The sequence below is a fragment of the Eptesicus fuscus genome, chromosome 16, assembly GCF_027574615.1.
Source record: "Eptesicus fuscus isolate TK198812 chromosome 16, DD_ASM_mEF_20220401, whole genome shotgun sequence".
Lineage (NCBI taxonomy): Eukaryota > Metazoa > Chordata > Mammalia > Chiroptera > Vespertilionidae > Eptesicus > Eptesicus fuscus.
Genome location: NC_072488.1, coordinates 67,774,547 through 67,795,369, shown reverse-complemented (window position 1 = coordinate 67,795,369; position 20,823 = coordinate 67,774,547). Strand labels below are relative to the sequence as shown.

At 46.6% G+C, this 20,823-nt stretch overlaps 1 protein-coding gene across 1 annotated transcript in view; it reads right to left on the bottom strand.

Moving 5' to 3' along the window:
- Positions 1–20,823, bottom strand: part of SLC9A2 (solute carrier family 9 member A2) — a 130,682-nt gene that overhangs the window by 2,885 nt on the left and 106,974 nt on the right. Inside the window, exons 8-11 of the mRNA XM_028128170.2 lie at positions 20,059–20,220; positions 11,942–12,038; positions 4,365–4,496; positions 185–275 (exon numbers count right to left, since the gene is read on the bottom strand). Coding sequence (XP_027983971.2) covers positions 185–275; positions 4,365–4,496; positions 11,942–12,038; positions 20,059–20,220 — 482 coding nt within the window. The remainder of the gene's footprint in view (positions 1–184; positions 276–4,364; positions 4,497–11,941; positions 12,039–20,058; positions 20,221–20,823) is intronic.

Genomic DNA, 20,823 nt, shown 5'->3' with positions numbered 1-20,823 from the left:
CATTATGAAAAGTAACTGATTGAATTCTGGAATGTGCACATAACTCCATTAAAAAAGGCTGCAATGTTAATAAAGGCCACTGTGTTGTTACTTTAGATTTGCAAACTATTGAGCTCATTGTACGTAATGAAGCAGAATAGAAACATCTTCCTCTGCTCCAGCTGTGCTGCATTAGGAACATTACCTGCATTAGGAACATTCCTCTTCTTCTGCAGCTTCTCTGGCAGCTTTGTGTTTTTGGGTAAGGACAGGTAACGGGAGGCTGATGTGGAAGCCTGTACAAGAAACAGAAAACCTTAGACTATGCAGATGGCATTCACTAGAAGTTTAAAATCTTATGACAATCTTTATTAAAGTGTAACATGTTTGTTCTCAATGCCAAAATCACTTTGTGAGGGGCTTTAGGGATGGGGAAGAAAATTCCTAGCAATAATTATTTAATTTAAAATCACGAAAACTCTTCTAAAATATAGAAGAAGCCAGGAGGAAAAAAAAAAAAAAAAAGGGAAATAAAGTGGGGTGGGACCATTTGGAACAAGACGTGAAAATCACATGAAAATCACTGTGTTTTCTTAAGGAAAAGAGACCAAACCACCTATTTATGACAATATAAGCGAAAAAGCCTCAGGACTGATAGGTATGCAGGAGAAGATAGATTAAAAATTATAGCATATTTTAGTTTTATTTACTTGAATGTCTTGAAAATTATAGAACAAAAAGCATTACTATAGCTATTTTGCTGACATTTTCATTGCCGTTGTCTTTAATTTTTAATCAATACTGCCACATTGAACACAAAGATAAAGATAATTTTGTTCAAACATAAAATTTTTATCTCTGATAACCAAATATAGTATATTATAAAAAAATAAGACCTGGCTGGCATGGCTCAGTGGTTGAGCATTGATCTATGAACCAGGAGGTCACAGTTTGATTCCCGGTCAGGGCACATGCCCGGGTTGTGGGCTCGATCCCCAGTGTGGGTTGTGCAGGAGGCAGCTGATCAATGATCCTCTCTCATCATTGATTTCTCTCTCTCTCCCTTCTGTTTGGAAATCAATAACATATATCTCTATATATAAAAAGGGAGCTACCATAACGGCCATAACAACCTAACAACCAGTTGCTATGACGCCCACTGTGGCCAGTGAACTGCCTCGATCAGGGGGTGGGGCTGGTGGACAACCTCGTAGACCCTTTCCCCTGCCAGCCTGCCCCTGATTGGACTCTTCCACCCTGATCAAGAGCAGGGCCTGCTGGCCACATGCCCCCTCTCTTCCCCCCTGGTCAGCCGCACCCCCAATCAGCCTGCCCTGATAGGCCTGCAGCCCCTCCCCCTGGCCAGCCCACCCCTAATTGCACCCCCCACCCCAATAGGGGGTGGGGCTGAGTGGCCAACCTCCTTCAGCCCCTCCCATTGGCCAGCCATGCCCCCGATGGGCTCCCACCACCCTGGTCAGCCCACAGCTCCTCCCCCTGGCCAGCACCACCCCTAATTACCACCCCACCTCAATAGGGGGTGGGGCTGGCCAGCCAATCTCCTGTAGCCACTCCCCCCTCCCAGCCCCACTCCAGATCGGTCCCCCACCCTGATCAGAGGCAGGGCTGGCCAGCCAACCACTCATGGCCTCTCCCCCTGGCTGCTGGCCCCTGATCGGCACCTACACTCACACCATTCGGGGGCAGGGCCAGCCGGCCCACTGCCCACAGCCTCTCCCCATGGCTGGCCCCACACCCAATCAGCCTCCCAACCCCGATCAGGGGTGGGGCCCACCAGCCAATCGCCCATGGCCCCTTCCCCCAGCTGGCCTGGCCCCGATCTGGGTGGGCTGGCCGGCCAACCTCCCACCATCCTCCCAACAGGCCCAGCCCTGATCCACCCTGACTGGGGCCAGGCCGGCCAGATGCTACCCATGCAGAAATTTGTGCACTGGGCCTCTAGTCCTACCTAATAAAAAGGAAATGTGCTAATTCTGTGATCGGCGAACTGCGGCTTGTGAGCCACATGTGGCTCTCTGGCCCCTTGAGTGTGGCTCTTCCACAAAATACCACAGCCTGGGTGAGTCTATTTTGAAGAAGTGGCATTAGAAGAAGTTTAATTTTTAAAAACTTGGCTCTCAAAAGAAATTTTAATCATTGTACTGTTGATATTTGGCTCTGTTGACTAATAAGTTTGCCGACCACTGTGCTAATTGATCCTTATGCTGTTGCAAAGATGTTGGTGCCCATAGCCAATAAGGAGGTAATATGCTAATTGACTGCCCTGCCCTCAAAGATGGCAGTGCTCAGTCCCCTCAGCCCTGCTGGGGCAGCAGGCGCGTGGCAAGGCCAGGCCCACCCCTAGGTGGGCCCAGCTGCTCTGTGCACCTGCCTCCGAAGTCCCCCAGTCCCCTCAGCTGGCCTGAGGTGCAGGCAAGCCTTGGATGGTGGCTGCCCAGCCACCCAGGGCTGTGCGAAGCTCAGGTAACCAAGGCTGGCTGAGGCTTGTGCTGCCAGCAGTGGCAGCAGCAGAGGTGTGATGGGGCATCGCCTTCACCTGATCACCAGATCACCTCCCACCCTTGAGGGCTCCTGGACTGTGAGAGGGGGCAAGCTGGGCTGTGGGATCCCTCCCTCCAGTGCATGAATTTTCATTCACCAGGCCTCTAGTCCTATATAATAAAGGGGTAATATGCAAATTGACCCTCACACCCTTGCACAAGATGGCCATCCCCATGTGGTCAAAGATGGCCACCACAAGATGGCTGTCAGGGGAGGGTAGTTGTGGGTGATCAGGCCAGCATGGAAGGGCAGTTAGGGGTGACCAGGCCTTGCAGGGGAGGGCAGTTAGAGGTGACCAGGCTGGCAGGGGAGGACAGTTGGGGGTGATCGGGCTGGCAGGGGAGCAGTTAGGTGTTGATCAGGCTGGCAGGGGAGTGGTTAGGGGGTGATCTGGCTGGCAGTCAGGCGAGTGGTTGGGAGCTAGTAGTCCCGGATTGTGAGACTACGGGCCTAAACTGGCAGTTGGACATCCTCTGAGGGGTCCCAGATTGGAAAGGGTGCAGGCTGGGCCGAGGGACCCCCCCCCACCCCGTGTACGAATTTCATGCACCGGGCCTCTAGTATATATATAAAATAAGATGCATGCCTGCTGTCAATTATGATAAAATGACTTTTCCAATCTATTGACAATGCACTGGACCCATTAAAACGTTGAGCCAACTATGCTGTGAACTTACTCCCAGCCACTGGCCTTCTCAGTCAGCATGCAGGCTGCCACCTTCCCCTACAGCCTCTCCCTGGAAGCTCAAATATTACCTCCCAAATGAAGCCTGGCCACCATGCTGTTTAAAATTGTAACATGTGTGACCCTCCCAACTTCATTCTTTGGCCATTTTTAATTTTTCCATAGCACTTGACTTCTTTATAACATAACATAACATAACATAACATAACATAACATAACATAACATAACATAACATAACATAACCTCTTTATAACATGAATTTGTGCACCTTGAAAGGAACTGTGGGCCTTGAGGCTGCAGTGAGCACAGGGGCGGGTCTTGGCCCATCCTCCATGACCCTGCCCTGCTCCTCCGCCATGGCCCCTGGTTCCCTGTCTGCTGGCAGTCCCACTCCTGCCACTGCAGCTGCACCCATGCACTGATGGTGCTGGCCCCGCAGAGCGATTGGGGCCAGCGCCTGCAGCAGGTGCAAGTGGGGCTGGCACTGTCAGAGGGTGGAGTGGCAGCTGCTACCCTGATCACCCCTCAGGAGCAGGGGGAGGTGGAGAAGCCCTCAGGGGCAATTGTGGCTGGCAGCTGCCGCTTGCACCTGCTGATGGCACTGAGCAATCGGGACTGGCACTGGGCGCCGGCAGCGGATGCGAGCACTGGGTGGGACTGTGGCGCGTGGGAGCAAAGAACTTTCAGTAACCACCAGAAGCTCTCCCTGATGACAGCGACAGGCGCCCCTGCTCACCTCCTCCACCATCCCGCCACAGCTGGTGCCTGCCATGTTCCGCGTTTTGCCGCCTGCTGCCGATGCCCACCATGTTCCATGTGCACTCCTGGTGACAGTGCACGTCATAGAGACCGGTTGTTTGATTGTTCTGCCGTTCAGTCTATTTGCATATTAGCCTTTTATTATATAGGATTTGCTTATTCTGTCTGTTGGTGACCACATTCCCCCTGAGGAGAATATGAATTCTACAAGCATAGGAATCTTTCCATTTTGTTTACTAATGTAACCCCAGTGCCTAGAACCGTGTGCGGAACACAACAGGTGCTCACGAAACCTCTAAAAGACTTTTAAATTCTCTCTCTCCCAGAATTCCTGCGAATCAACCCTCACCAGAGCTTCCAGAGCCCCGATGCCCTTACCCTGCGCTCCTGACTCAAGCTGCTGTCTTTGCGAATGCTCTCTCGCAAACTGTGCCTTCGGCGGATCAGAATCTCCTTGGCTTGTCTTTCACTCGTGTCAGCCGTCAGGTTGTGTCTGTTGTATGACAAAGTCTGGAATAAAAACACAAGCGACACTTTACAAAAACAACAACAACAACAAACTGATCACTGCCCCAGAAATTCCAAAACTTTACTACGTTTCTTTGGCACATCATCTCAGCGAGGTACATAACAAATGTGCAGAGAGAAAAAAGTATTAAAGGTAACATTCTCTCACATTTTGAAGTAATTTGTCTTCTAATAAAGCCAAGAAAAATGATTGAATTTATTAAGTGCCTTTGTCTACCTTGAAGGACCTTGTATGTATTTACCCATCATTATCATCTGGGGAAAGAAAAAATACAAGTCCGCTTTATCCATCCTCCGTGGAATAGCAATTACTGGCATAAAAACAAACCACTTTGAGCCACTTGGTGGGGCCATGTCCTCTGATTAATCAACGGAGGCACCGTTCTTTCCAGCAGCTGCAGGCTGGGCAAGCTGCTGCTACCGCCTGCAATACTCATGACCTTGTCTTTGAAGCTGTGAAATGTCTCAAGGTGGGCTGTCCATGGCAGACATTTTAGTTTATAAGCTATATAGAAATCTGTTCCTAAAACAAACTGTAATTGGTAATTAGGCTCATTTTCTGATAGAATTAATGTATACTTCTTGGGAATATTCCTGTGTCCAGGCTGTATTAGGCCTAGTGGAAATGTGCAGAAGTAATATAGAACAGGGCTCAATTCCTGCCTTGGGAAATGTGCCATTGAAGGCTAACAAAATAATACAATCATGAAATTAAGTACTAAACGTATGTGGTACAGCACACGCTCATTTAAAAATAAGGTTGGGAATAATATGTAAGGTGTTGGGGAACCTTAAAAATGGAAGAATATGGATCAATGGAGCTGATAGGAAGCAGCAGTGGAGACAGGGAAGAGAGCCCCCCAGGCTAGGAAGGAAGACAGTACTACGTCAGGGTTTGGGGTGGGTGCTAGAGGGAGGGAGGCTTGGAAATAAAGATGGAAAAAGTGAAACCTGGAAATAGAGATCCCAGGTTCTGAAAAAACAGTTTAGCCTGGAAGCCACAATTGTTTTGTTTCATTTTTGAATGCTGGGCACTTCCAAGCCCGATACAAAGAGGAGGAATCTGCAGATCTCTCTGTAGATTCTGCTGGGTGGCCCTAGGCAGTGGCTGACTTTGCACCTCCCTGGAGACTCAAGAGCTAGTGTACCCAGTGGTCAGTGTGAGACCATACCAGATTACAACTCTATACATCCACAAGCAACACACTCAAGGGGCAGACTTGATGAGCTCCAAAGCCCCACTGAAGCAAGTCCTGCTCCATAAGGGTGTCTCCTGCACAGCAGCTCTCCCACTGTAGACACAGCTGGTCCTCACAGCCAGTTGGCCTGGAGGTCAAGTCCTCCCAGTGAGGCCAATAGCAATTAAGGCTCAACTACAACAAGGTTGCACTCACAGCCCACAAAGGGGTGCACTTAGAGTGCCCAGCTCAGGTGACTGGGAGCCTGAGCCACTGGGCCCTATAGGACACCTACCACACAAGGCCATTCTACCAACTCAAAGAGACATAGCAGCTCTACTTTATACATAGAAACAAACACAGGGAAGCAGCCAAAATGCAGAGACAAAGAAACACATCACAAAAGAAAGAAAATTAATGGATACAGAGTTCAAAACCACGGCTATAAGGTTACTCAAAGATCTTCATGACACCTTCAAGGGACTTAGTGAGATTTTCAAGGATCTTAGTGAGAATGCCAAATGGATCAGTCAGAAATTAAGCATACACTAACTGAAATAAAGAATAATTTACAGGGATTCAACAGTAGAGGATTCTGAGAATCAAGTCAACAGTTTGAAATACGAGGAAGCAAAAAACACCCAATCAGAACAGCAAAAAGAAAAAGGAATCCAAAAATATGAAGATAGTGTAAGGAGCCTCTGGGACATCTTCAAGCATACCAACAGTCACATTATGGGGGTTCCAGAAGAGAGAGAGTGAGCAAGATATTGAAAACCTATTTGAAGAAATAATGACAGAAAACCTCCCCTACCTGGTGAAAGAAATAGACTTACAAATCCAGGAAGCACAGAGAGTCCCAAACAAGAAGAATACAAAGAGGACCATACCAAGACACAACATAATTAAAATTCCAAGAGAAAAAGACAAAGAGAATCTTAAAAGCAGCCAGAGAAAAGCAGTTAGTTACCTACAAGGAAGTGCCCATACAACTGTCAGCTGATTTCTCAACAGAAACTATGCAGGTCAGAAGGGAGTGGAAAGAAATATTCAAAGTAATAAATAGCAGAGACCTACAACCAAGATTACCCAGCAAAGCTATCATTTAGAATTGAGGGTCAGATATGCCCCCTCAACTCTAGCCTGTGCTCCCTCTGCTATCACCATCTCTCCTTGGAAACTTTGCAAGGTTCACGTTTATCATATTTCTCATCAGAATCCAGCAAAGGCTCTCTGATCTCTGCCAGAGAAGTTCGGGTCTTGCCATGGCCTGAAAGGTTCCTAACATCTTGTTCCTCTTGGTTTTCTGCCCTTGTTCCCTCAGTTCTGCCAACACTCAGCCTCCAGCCATGCCTGCCTCAGCCCCTGGCTCCCTGCCCTCTGTTCCTTCAGGGCTTGTTGAGGAGCCCTTGTCTGAGACCACATCCCTCTCTGGTGTGGCTCGGCCAGGACCCTTGTGTGGGCATCACACAGAGGAGGCAGCTGCTCACTCTGTTCTGTGGCCTCAAGGCCCACTCAGCACTCTGACTGAAGGGCTGTCTATGTGATCACGGAAGTATCTTTTCCCTCTTGTTGGCTCTAACTCCTCGTGTAACTCTTCTTGTTCTCCTTGCACCAAGGGCAGTGCTGGCACAGGATAGGTGCTCGGCTGGTGCTGCCTGCTAGGTGACCACTTCTGCCAGATGGGAAGCCCCTGGTGATACCTGCCCAGTTCCAGGCTCCAGCGACGGCTCTGTGGTGTGAGCACACAGGCAGCTGATGGCCTTCCCTCCTCCCAACATAGGCCTGTGCTGTCTCCAGGGCACCATGAACGCCAGCGTAGCCCTCTGCCACTTCTGTGAGCTCCATGGCCCCCGCACTCTCTTTTGCACGGAGCTTCTACACACCCTCTTCCAAAGGGGGCTGGGGACAGCCCTGGTCAGGGGGAGCAGGCCAAGGAGGAGGAGGGTGGCATCCAGATGAGCAGTGGGATCTGCATGCACAGCCCAGCAGAAGGGGCCAGCACAGAGTCCAGCAGCCTGGGACCCAAGAAGTCGGACATGTGTGTGGTCTGCCCTGGCCGTGAAGGCCCTATCTTCTTTGGGGACGAGCAACATGGGTTTGTGTTCAGCCACAACTTCTTCATCAAAGACAGCCTGGCCCGGGGCTTCCAGCGCTGGTACAGCATCACCACCATCATGATGGACTCATCTACCTCATCAACTCCTGGCCCTTCCTGCTGGGGAAGATCCACGGGAGCATCGATGAACTCCAGGGCAAGGCGCTCAAGAGCAAGAGGCTTGAGGGGCTTCAGGTTCAGCTTTCTCTTGGCAAGAGCACATGACAGCTCTGTTCTGAAGCTCCTGAAGGCGTGAGGCAGCTGCTGACAGAGAAGCTCCTCCTGGGGGATATTCCCCCCCGCCCCCCCCCCCCCTTGCCCCCCCGGCCAGGACACCTTAGTCCATATGGAGAAGCTCACGAATTTATAAGAGGAATCAGAAAGCTGGGACAACTCTGAGGCTGAATAGCAAAAAGCTTCTTTCTGTCTTGCCAGAGGGTGTGGAAGGGCGGGAGCTGACCAAATGCCCCACAGGTTCCTCGCTCTCAGACTGAGAGAGCTGGTGGCCCCAAAAGCGGTCCCTTTAAGTCCCTTCAGCACATGAAACAGCAAAGTGAAGGTCCTTTTCAAATTCACCAAGGTGGACAGTCGGCCCAAGGAGGACACGCAGAAGCTCCTGAGTATCCTCGGAGCGTCCGAGGAGGACAACGTCAAACTGCTCAAGTTCTGGATGACAGGCCTGAGCAAAACCTACAAGTCCCACCTCATGTCCAGAGTCTGGAGCCCCCCAGCCACAGACCCTCATAATTGGTCCACCATGGAAGTCTGTCTGGGATGCCTTCTGGGAAGTGGTGATGGCCATCCTTGCCATTATACTCAGAGATTTGCTGTCTGGTGGCCGTCATAGGCTGTCCCATCCTGCACTGCTGGCATGGAGCTGTGTCCTAGCTGAGACTGTTGGGGCTGAACTATGCCTGTGTGTGGGATTTGGGTGTGGTGAGTTCTTGGGATCACCCCACCGGCTTTTTCCATTGCTCCGGCCGGAAGAGGACCGTGGGAGACTTGTGACAAGGACAGGCCCCTGCAGCAGTGCAGCCCGTGATAGAAGACTAAGGAAGCTGTGTCTCCTATCTCATGGACTTAGATCTCACTGTTTATAGGAAGACATGTCAGGCCAGTCCTGACCTGGGTATTTTAGCCACAACATCATACTTTCTCTTGAGGTTAACATTCAAAACTTTCTGTTCTAAAATGCAGCAAGAGTTGTCCAGGTATTAAATGCACACATGTACTATCACTACAGTTGTGAATTCTCAAGACAGGTGCTGATCCTTAGTCATTTTTAGTAACCTGGTTTTGAGTTAGGGCTCTGGGACAGGCTTTCAGAGTAAAGGGGAGGTGTTCCTCCTTGGTGGATCCTTGGGAACTCATGTTCTGAAGTCATGTGACTACCAAGTCTTCTGGCCATGCTCTCCTGGTATTGCTTTGAAATTACCCTGTAGTTTGAGGTCAAGCCCCTGATCTTTGTTACACAAAGATGACACTTTGCCGAAATGTTCAGTGGAGCCATTTGACTTGCCTAGCTCACTGTACGATTCCATGTCACTTTGTTTTTATTGCTTCTTTACACATTCACATTTGGATGCAGTTAACCTTCAGAGCATGGTGATTTAAGTTAAGATCATTTCATCCTCTCAGTGTGCATTTTTGATAAGGGTTCATGGTAGGAGGGATTTTCCAGCAGTGTTGCTGACTTGTTTATTTTTTTGTTCCTTTATATTTAACATGAAGACTAAGTATATGACTAGGTATCTGTATTATGTAAGAATTTTGAAACTATATATCTGTATTTTTATAAATAAAAAAAGAATTGAGGGTCAGATAAAGAGCTTCACAGAGAAGAAAAAGCTAAAGGAGTTCACCACCACCACCAAACCAGTATTACATGAAATGTTGAAGGGTATTCTTTAAAAAGAGGAAGAAGAAGAAAAAGATAAAAAAATGAATAAAAAGGCAATAAATACATATCTATCAATAATCCTATATAATAAAAGTGTAATATGCCAAGTCGACTGAATGGCAGAACGACCAGTCGCTATGATGCACACTGACCACCAGAGGGCAGAGGCTTAATTCAGGAGCTGCCCATGGTGGTCAGTGTGCTCCCACAGGGGGGGTGCCACTCAACCAGAAGCCGGGCTCATGGCTGGCAAGTGCAGTGGCAGTGGCGGGAACCTCTCCCACCTCCGTGGTAGTTGGACATCCCCTGAGGGCTCACAGACTGCAAGAGGGCACAGGCCAGGCCGAGGGACCCCACCAGTGCATGATCGGGGCCGGGGAGGGATATGGGAGGTTGTCCAGCCGGGGAGGGACCGTAGGAGGGCTCTAGGGTGTGTCCGGCCTGTCTTGTTCAGTCCCTATTGGCCGAACCCCAGCAGCAAGCTAACCTACCAGTCGGACTGTCTGCCCCTTGGTGGTCAGTGCACGTCATAGTGAGTGGTTGAGCAGCCTTAGCATATTATTAGCATACTAGGAGCCCGTTGCACAAAGTTTCGTGCAATAGACTTTTCCTTCACCTGGCTGCCGGCACCAGTTATCCGCCAGCAGCAGTTTTCCTCTGGCCACCTGCCGATCAGAGCACCTTCCACCAGCACAATCGGCCACCCCGAGAGGAACTCCGATCCGGAGGTGCTCCGATCGGGCGGGTGGCCAGAGGAAAACTGCTGCTGGTGGAAAACTGGTGCCGGCAGCCACGCAATCGGCCACCCCGAGCTCCGCCACCAGCATCTTCCACAGTGCCCTGTTTAAGCCGGCAGGAGGAGCGGGGTCTGGGGACCCGCGAGTCCACGCCTCCCGCTCCTGTCCCTCCAGCCGGCCCAATCGTGGGCGTAGCGGAGTGATGGTAATTTGCATATTACCATTTTATTAGGTATGATTACACTTTGATTGGTTGAATAGCTGACTGGGTGATGGGACACTTAGCATATTAGGCTTTTATTATATAGGATATGCATTACTGATGTACACAGACAATAGGTGGCGAAGGCCTGGGGTGGGGCGGGAATTGGGTGGAGGAGGGAAATGGGGGGAAAAAGAGGGACATCTGTAATAATCTCAACAAATAAAGATTTAAGAATTTTTTTAAAAAGGTGCTTTAGGGAAGAGGTGGAGGAATGAGGAGTAATATAGGGTGGATTGGGGGCAGTCTTTGGGGAGAACAGCTAGGAAGCTCCAGAGATGACCCTGCAGGAGTGAAGAGGACTCCTAACAAGCAGTGTGGCCCTTGGACCACTTCACCTCTCTGTGCCTCAATTTTTTAATCTGTAAAATGGAGACAATAGTAACCGTTAATTGTAGGATTAAATGAGTTAATGCATACAGTGTGCTGAAATGGGGCTTGGCCAATTGTATGCATTCACTAAGTGTTAGCTATATTATTAGCAAATTATGAGAATGAGGTGTTCACAATGGAAATGCAGTTTAAAAAGCGACTCAGATGACACATGAAAAGAAGAAACTATAGCACTTTATGAATAACTATCCAATAGTGCATTTAAGGAAGGTTAAATACATTTTAAAAGTCTTATAAGCCATAAAGGTAGTTCATTAAAAAATGAAAAGAAGGCAATCAATTATTATCTTCACAATTATTTTATACACACACACACATATATGTGTATATTTCTTTAATTAATTAATCTAATCTTATTTTATTTTTTTGTTAATCCTCACTCGAGGATATTTTTTCCATGATTTTTAGAGAGAGTGGAAGGGAGGGGGAGAGAGAGAGAGAGAGAAAAAAAAAACATTGATGTGAAAGAGACACATTGTTTGGTGCCTCCTGCACACACCTTGACCTGGGCCAGGGATTGAGCCTGCAACCCAGGTACACACCCTTGACTGGAATTGAACCCGTGACCCATCATCATTCCATGGGCCAATGCTCCAATCACTGAGCCAAACTGGCTAGGGCCACATGTGTATATTTTAAGTCTCCAAGCTCAGAGAGGCAGAACTCCCTGAAGGCTTTTCATGGTGCCTGGAGGACAGTGCACTGTGGAATAGGGTCTGAGAGAGAGAAGATGCCTGGGGTGGGACTCAGGATTAGTGTAATGGTGGTACCATATGCACTATAATTGGATAGTACAAAATCAGAAAGCATATTTTTAGTTAAAAGCAAGTAAATATTTTGTTAAATAAATTATTCTCACTCGCTGGCGGATTTGATAGAGATTTCTTGATAATATTTCTCGTATTTCATCCATTTCACCAGGTGTAAGCTTCCTTATTTTTTCTTCATGACAGTCACTGAAAGTTTAGAAAAAGAATGATTTACTGTTCAAAAAATAGTCTTTCTTAAAGACATAATATCATTATCCTAATATATAAAAAGCCAAGGGCCATCACGACCAAAACAACCAGACAGATGACTGAACAGCAGGCTACGTGGGGCAATGAGGCTGGCAGGGGGGGTAGTGAGGGATGACTAAACAACTAAACAGCAGGCTGCATGGGGCAACCAGGCCAGCAGAGGGGTTCGTGAGGGACGACCAAATGACTGAATAGCAGGCTGCGTGGGGCGACCAAGCTGGCAGGGGGGACAGTTGGGGGCAACCAGGCCAGCGGGGGCGGGGAGGAGGAAGTTGGGGGCGACCAAGCTGGCAGGGGGAGCAGTAAGTGGCTACCAGGCTGGCAGGGGGGGCAGATAGGGGCGACCAGGCTGGCAGAAGGGGGCAGTTGGAGTGACCTGGCCAGCAGGGGGGGCAGTTAGAGGTGATCAGGCTGGCAGGCAGAGGTGGCTAGGGCGATCAGGCTGTCAGGGGGGCATTTAGGGGTGATCAAGCAGGCAGGCAGGTGAGCAGTTAGGAGCCAGTGGTCCCCAATTGTGAGAGGGATGTCCGACTGCCAGTTTGGCCTAAACTGGCAGTTGGACATCCCCCAAGGGGTCCCAGATTGGAGAGAGTGCAGGCTGGGCTGAGAGGACCCTGTCCCCCCATGCACAAATTTTGTGCACTGGGCCTCTAGTTTAAGAAGAATACTCTTAATTAAGAATGACACTTAGGAATAATTAAACATTTTAAAATAATTTAAAATTCTGAAGTTTTATCTCAGTGCAAGATCACTGAGGACAGGTTTAGTCCTGCACAGACTTCCCCAGTCTGCTCGTGTGATTGTTTTTTAAGGAAGTTAGATTATAGTGGCTTATACTGCTATCGCTTTATTATTTTTAATCTGTCATAAAAAGGTAACACAGGATTGTTTTTTCCCAACAGAAACTTAATTAGCGTATTTTGCTATCCTGGCCTGCACTTTAAAAACATGTCATTAGATATGGTTGCAAAAAGACCATTGATAATATCCATATGTGTACAGTCCACCCTCATTACTCGGGGTGCCAACGGAGTCACCTGGTGGTGAAATGCACTTGGTAAGCACACTGTCACGCTGGGCACCTGCCCGGTCACAGAGGGACTGTGCGAAGTGGAGAGACATGTGCATGGGTTGACGTGCAGGTTCCCACATGAGGGTGAGATAGCGACGCTCTGCTTTCTGGTTTTAGCTGTGCTGTCAAAAAAGGCCCTTCTCGTGGTCTATTTAGTGACAAGTTTTCACAGTTCTGCGTTTTGTGTTGGTGGTTTTGCTGTTTTAAATGGCCCCCAAGCGTAGTTCTGAAGCGGGGCATGTCCCCTGTGCACCGGGCTGCGATGGGCCTTCTGAGAAAAGCAGTGCTCCGCAGGCTTCCTTCCAGCCTGAGCTGCGGTGCCGTTGGCCGCAAGTTCAATGGTAATGACATCAGTATATTTCATAAGGCATTTTCAAATGGAACCAAGTTCTGCATTGATTGGCTGATTAAAGCATTCTGACCTGAGGCGCCCAGGAACCTAACCCTGTTTTTTCCCCAGAAGCAATGGTTCAATGTTTGCAAATCAGCATCCAAGGCGACTTTACAGAACTGTAAGTACTGCGGACAATGGGAATGACTATGTTTATATAGTTTTACTCTAACTCCCTCAATAAATTAAGAAAAAAAGCTGGCCAGTTAATAAACATAAACGCACACAAAAGATGAGCCAGGGCACACAAAATAAAGAAGCAGTGCTCATATTATTTTAGACGCTGCTACTGTAAACTAAGAATAATGGTAATTACTGGGGTACAAAGCTGTGCTCAGTGGTAATGGATATGCACAAAGGAATGAACAAAGAAATTCAAGGCTTCATCAAACATTCCTATATTTAGACGATTCATTATTGCCTCCTATGCTTAGAGGGTTTTTTAAGAAGCATCTTTTCAGACAGACATTGTGGTTAGATAGCTGTTCAACTTTCTAGTTTAATTTAATTTAACTAACATAATTTTAAAGTTGAAATGAACAAATAAGGTCAATAAATAACAATCTTTTTGGTGTCTGATTTTCTTTTTGTTTTTGTTAATCCTCACTTGACACTATTTCTTTTCATTGATTTCTAGGGAGAGAGGAAGGGAGGGGCAGAAACACAGAGAAAGAAACATTGATGTGAGAGAGACACATCGATTGGTTGCCTCCTGCTCAGCCCTGACCAGCACCGGGGAATGAGCCTGCAACAAAGGTACATGCCCTTGACCAGAATCAAACCCAGGGCCCTTCAGGCCGTGGGCCGGCGCTCTAACCATTGAGCAGCCAGGCTAGGGATGGTGTCTGATTTTCTTGTACGATGTTCCCACCAAGTTTTAAATAACATATGTTTGCATAAATCTAGTGATAAGAGCACAACTACCTCCCTTGTTTACACTTAAAACACCCAGCACAATTCTGAATTTGTGTATTTTACTTGTGGTTCTGTCAAGTTTTGGTTCATATATTTGAGGCTGTCATATTTGTGTGCTAATTTAGACTTGTTATGCCTCCTTATAGATTTGAAATTTTGTCATTATAAAATGTATTTATTTATAGCAATATTTTTGCATAATGTTTACATTTTATGGTAATGTGATTATACAAACTTTCTTTTGTTTAGTGCTTTAATGGTATAACTTTTTCAACCTTTTATTTCTAGCCATCCTCTACCCTTACATATAAGTAGTATCTTTCTTAAACAACATCTAGTGAGTAGTGTATTTTTATACATTCTAATCATCTCTCCCTTTTAAATGGAGTAAGTTCATATTTAATATAATTTGTTTTTAAGATTATTTTCTTACTATTTATATTCTGTTTGTCCTATATGTTCTATGATTGTTTATTCTAGTTTGTTGCCCTCTTAGAATTTATTTTATTTTGTTATTTCATTTTTCTTCTATGTTGGCTTGTTACCTTCTTTAACTATTTTTTTAGTGGTTATCTGAGATTATAATATTAATTGTTGACTTATTAAAGTCCAAAATACATTTTTATTTTTACCACTTACTGAACAATGCAGGGATCAATAATACCATTTAGCTCCCTCTCAATTTATAAGCTATTATTGTTGTTAGTTTTAAGTCTGTATAGATTTAAAACCCCACAGACATTATTATTTTATGCAATTAATACTCATTAAATTTTACAGATATTTTCCATTCCCATTGCTTTAATTCCTCCTTCATCTGCAAGCTTTTCTATGAAACCCTTTATCATTGACTTCAATATGATGGTTTTCGTCTGAAAATGTTTTAACCTACTTTTTTGAAGGGTGTTATAGCACGATATGAAACTAGGTTATAAGTTACTTTCTTTCAAAAATTTTAAGATAACAATGGTTTCCACTGTGTTTGTTGAAAAATAATTGTCAGTTTTTTCTTTTAAAGAAATAGGTCTCCTTTTCTCTGAGTATGTTTAAATTTTCTCTTTGTGCTTTTGATCTTCAGCAGTTTTTACTATCATATGCCTGCATTTGGTTTTCTTCATATCTAATCTGCTTGGGGTTTGTCACATTTTATGTCTTTTATCTGTTTGGGGAAATTATTAGTTATTTTGTCTTAAAATATTGCTTTTACCAATTTTTCTCTCACTTCCTTTTGGAACTTTTTTTTAAAAAAAATTCTTTATTGGTTACAGTATTACATATGTGTCCTTACCTTTTGGAACTTTTGACTACCTTCCATATGTTTCTTACTTTCTTTTCCACATTTTCATCCTCACCCCCCCATCCCCCACTTTGTGCTTCATTCTGGTTTTCTTTTCTCCTATCTCCCAATTTATCAATTATCTTTTCAGCTGTATCTAACCTGTGTATACACCTATCAAATGAGATCCTAAATTTAGTTGCTTTATTTTTAGCTCAAATATTCCACTAAGATGTTTTTATTCATGTAATCTCCATGACAATGCCAAAAATGCCAATGCCCTTTTCTTTTTTTAGGCTTATTATATTTCATTTTAAAGCCCATGCTTTTTAAATAAATTTTTATTTATATCAGAGAGGAAAGGGGAGGGAGAGATAGAAACATCAATGATGAGAATCATGGATTGGCTGCCTCCTGCATGCCCCTTCCTGGGGATCGAGCCTGCAACCCGGGCATGAGCCCTGACCGGAATCAAACCCAGGACCCTTCAGTCTGCAGGCTGATGCTCTATCCACTGAGCCAAGCCAGGATGGGCTAAAGGTCATGTTGGTAACTCAATTATCTGAATCCCCCATTTACCTGTTACTATTCTGTTTTTATCTTTTTCTCAATGTTTTCAGTCACATTTCGTTGTCTATTCATTTTCTTTTGATTGGTTGCTAAACATTAAATATGAAAAAATCATAGAGACAGTTTAAGGCTTTTTATGCTCTTATTTTCTTCTAGAGAATAGTTACATTTCCTTCCCTAAAGCAACTGGGATAGGGGGAATATCACGCTCAGGTGACAAACAGTCGTGGATTAAGAGGGTCCTAGACTGGGCTTCTTTGATTGGAGGGTAAGGTGCAGGCTGTGCGGTAACACCTACGGCTGGACACCAGCGCTCCTCCCTCTTGTGGGCCCTGAGTTCCCGTTTTATCTCTGTGACCCATCCGTCTGTCAAACCTCTGTTCTAACCTTTTGGGCTCAGACACCTTCTCTGTGACCCAGGAGGGAACAGGACCTAATGCCGGCTCCGTCTTCTCGGTTCCCTGTTCTCCTGACTCTTGGCTGAAAACATCCCCCCAACCCCCCCCATGCTGGTACTTCCCTGCTTACAAGCAGGTTTAAAAAATATGTTTTGTCCTTTTTTTCTAGTTATTCTCAGAAGCTGGTTTGGTCTGTAGCACTCAGTCCATTATTATTAGAAATACTGGTGGCCCGGTGCACAAAATTCGTGCACATTAAAATGCAATTAATTAGAGGAAATATTTTAATATTGCGATCTGCCCTTTCTCATAATAGAAGTGTCAGAGATGAAAGAAAATTAGTAAAATGTATATGAAAATCTTCCTTCTGGCAGAGTCTGGGGTGTGCCGTGGGACCCAGAGTCAAGTCCCTGCCCACCTGCGCACGCCTCAAAATCATGCGAGACCCAGACCCGGCTGACCCCATCCCCATTGGGCAAGATCCAGACCTGGCCAGCCCCACCTCCATCAAGCCCCACTGGGTGGGGGGCGCAGCCTGAGGTTCCCAGTGAATTCCCACTGGGCAGGGGGGTGCAGCCTCAGGTCCCCCACCCCAGTCCGGCTTCATGCAGCCTCAGGTTCCTGCTGATCACTCGTTATAGGAACCCTGCCTCTGCTGTGGGCACAGCCATCTTGTAACAGTGTGATGGTTAATTTGCATATTACCTCTTTATTATAATGTATGATTCCTTATTATCTCCCCTTTTGCTTCTCCTCTCCTCTAGATAAAACATTTTGGGAGAGGTGGAGTGGTTCATAAGGCACTCATTCAGCCAACTATGCAGCAGCCATTCATTCTGTTGCCGAGTTCCCTAGTCCTAAACACTTGCCTTTACCTACTACCAACTGCAAAACGAACTGTGAACAGAGAGTAGAACTGAGAATTCTCTCTTCTGTGATCACAGAAACAATGGCTCTCCTTTGAGAAGCTGGCTAATTGACTCATCCTTTGTTTCAGCTGCAAATGGAATGGTGCGTAAGAAAGATCTTGAAATTGTAAAGCTAGAGGGAAAGTTAAAGATCAGTGTAGCTCGGTTTTCTACTTGGAAAGCTCAATCTCAGGGCAATAAATGGACCAATGTAAGGGCACGCAGAGCATTCTCTGCTGAGTGCAACTGTACGTCAATCATTCTGCTCAGTTCACTACTGTTTATGACACAACATGATGACTTGACCTCCAAGCCATCCTGGTCACTGTTTCTTTTCATTCTGGCTTGCATAAACTCCCATAATTTTCATAGGAGACTTGGAGTCCTAGTAAAATCATGGTTTATGTGGTTGGGTGTGATTTGATGCTTCCTCTCTCATGTAAACACTCCCACTGTTAGAATTTTAATTAGATGACATTTAGTTTAAATGAGCTTCAAGCTCATCAGTGAAAGCAGTAGAGCCCATCATTCTGTTCTGCTATAATTTTGCTGTAAGACTTTGGGTTTTATATGTAAATTACTTCACAATTCTGAGTATTCATTTCTTCTGTTTTGTTTTATTTTATTTTACTTATTTATAAAATAAATTTTTATTGATTTCAGAGAGGAAGGGAGAGGGAGAGAAATCAAGCTAAAGGAGTGTGAATGTAAACTGTAGGCTTCTCAAAGGTTCAAAGGAGGTCTGTGCTTACCACCATTTAAAGAAAACAAACCAAGAAAGAGATCAAAGGTCAAATCACCCTCTCTTGGACTGGGAGTGAGAGAGTTCCTGCATCTGTCCAAGAGGGTCATCTGCAGTGTGAAAAGTCAGGGTTTGGCAACAGGGGGCATTTTCTTCCTCTCAGGGATCATGTAAAGCATCCATGACAGTAAGGGGGTGGGTGTGGGGTGGGTGCTATCATTGAAAAGCCAAGACGAGCAGGGAGAGCTATGACATTTAAAGGCATACCCTATCTGCTTTTCATTTCACAGCATCCTACACTGGAGTTCAAGCTGGTAACCTGGGCATGTGCCCTGACCCGGAATCGAACCCTCACCTCCCGGTTCCTAGGTTGACGCTCAACCACTGAGCCATGCTGGCTGGGCTCCTCTGTTTTAAAATTAAGGAGACACACTAGGTCAGTGGATCTCAGTCCCGCTTAAATTAAAAACATCTGAAGGGCTTATAAAGCCACCTGTCCCTGGTCCTTGGCCCCAGAGATCCTGATCCTGTTGGTCTGGGTGGGCCTGGTAGCTCTGGGAGTTCCTGCTTCCAAGCTGTTTCTAACAGGCGGCTGGGTTGGGAAACACTGCAGCAGAAATCACCAAACTAATGTCCTTTCTGGCCTTAAACTATGACACTGTGCCATCTCCAAGGAAATCTATCCTATATAATAAAAGGCTACTATGCAAATCGATCGAACAGCAGAACAACCAGTTGCTATACTGGCACTGACTACCAGGCGGCAGATGCTCAATGCAGGAGTTGCCACCTGGTGGTCAGTGCTCTCCCACAGGGGGAGCGCCGCTCAGCCAGAAGCTGGGCTCACGGCTGGTGAGCGCAGTGGCAATGCAGGAGCCTCTCCCGCCTCCACAGCAGTTCTAAGGATGTCCGACTGACAACTTAAGCCCACTCCCCAAGAGCAGGCCTAAGCTGTCAGTTGGACATCCCCCGAGGGCTCCCAGACTGTGAGAGGGCGCAGGCCGTGCACTGGGCCTCTAGTATATAAAAACCTAGGTGACCGGACCATTGGCTGACTGGCCAGTAGCTATGACGCACACTGACCACCAGGGGGCAGATGCTCAACGTAGGAGCTGCCGAGCTGCAGTGACTTGGCAACTGCAGTGACTTGGTAGCTGTGGTTCTCGGGTGACGTACCCAGAACCAGAGAGGAGGGAGCTTGATTCTGGTTGTCAAGAACCAACCTCTCGCAATACAGGACCCTTGGGGGATGTCGGAGAGCCGGTTTCAGCCCAATCCCTGCAGGCCAGGTGTGCACTGGGCCGTTAGTTGCTAAATAACTTCCTGCAAATAGAACACACCTTAAAGTATTCCACTGCAGAATGCCTGCTGAAGAGACTTTAACTTACTTTCCAAAGCATCGAATTTCCCAGAGCACAGTCACCCTACACATGACAAGGCATCCCCTGACTAGCTGATTTTAAAATAACAGACGTGATGAGACGTGACGTGACCTGAGGTAATACAGCATAAGACACATGTCTACATTTTTCACTTTTAAGCAGAATCGCATTCTTCTGTGAGATCTGAAGGTATCTCTCCAGGACACAGGGCAAATTCGTTATTATTACTGGCTTCAGAAACCCTAAAACTAACTTTAACGACACACTCGGCGACACCAGCTTTTATCTGTGAGTGGTGCTTACTTCAGAGACGCAAACGAAGGCCCGGCGCTCCTCAGCCCGGTCTCCGCCATCTCGATGGCGTGCTTTATCTCCAGCTTTTTGTATAAGGACACAATGCTCGACTTGGGCTGGTTTTCCCGAATCAAAAGCTTCCGCAGGTATTTGTCATCAAACTTTTTAAACCTGGAAATAAGGAAAATTAAAGCTTTGATTAACTAATGCTACCCACACCAAGCATGTCAAGCTTTTGGGCCGCATCTGCATGGGGCCCAGCCAATGTAACGGATGTAAGAAACATTTTAATAAACATTTCATAACTTAATTTTTACAATATCCTGTTACACATAATCTAATCTAATAATAGACAAATATGCAAATTGACCGCACCTTCGCTACACCTAAGCCACGCCCACCAGCCAAGCCACGCCCACCAACCAATCAGGATGAGTATGCAAATTACCCCAACAAAGATGGCGGCTAATTTGCATATCAAGACAGCGTCGAAAGGAGGGAGGGGAGGAGAAGGGAGGAGCGAAGTCAGGGCGGGGGGGAACGGAAAAGCAGGCGGGCTGGAGGAGAAGGCGGGGCGGGCGACAAGGGCGGGGCGGAGGCGGGGCTGGGGGCGAAGGGAAACGCAGGGGGGCTGGAGGAGAAGGTGAGGCGGGGGACAAGGGAGGAACGGAGGCGGGGTAGAGTGCAGCAGGAAATCCTATTGCAGGATTTTTCCTGCAACGGGAAAGCTAGTTATTAATAACGAATTACAATGACTGGTTACTGTAATCGTGT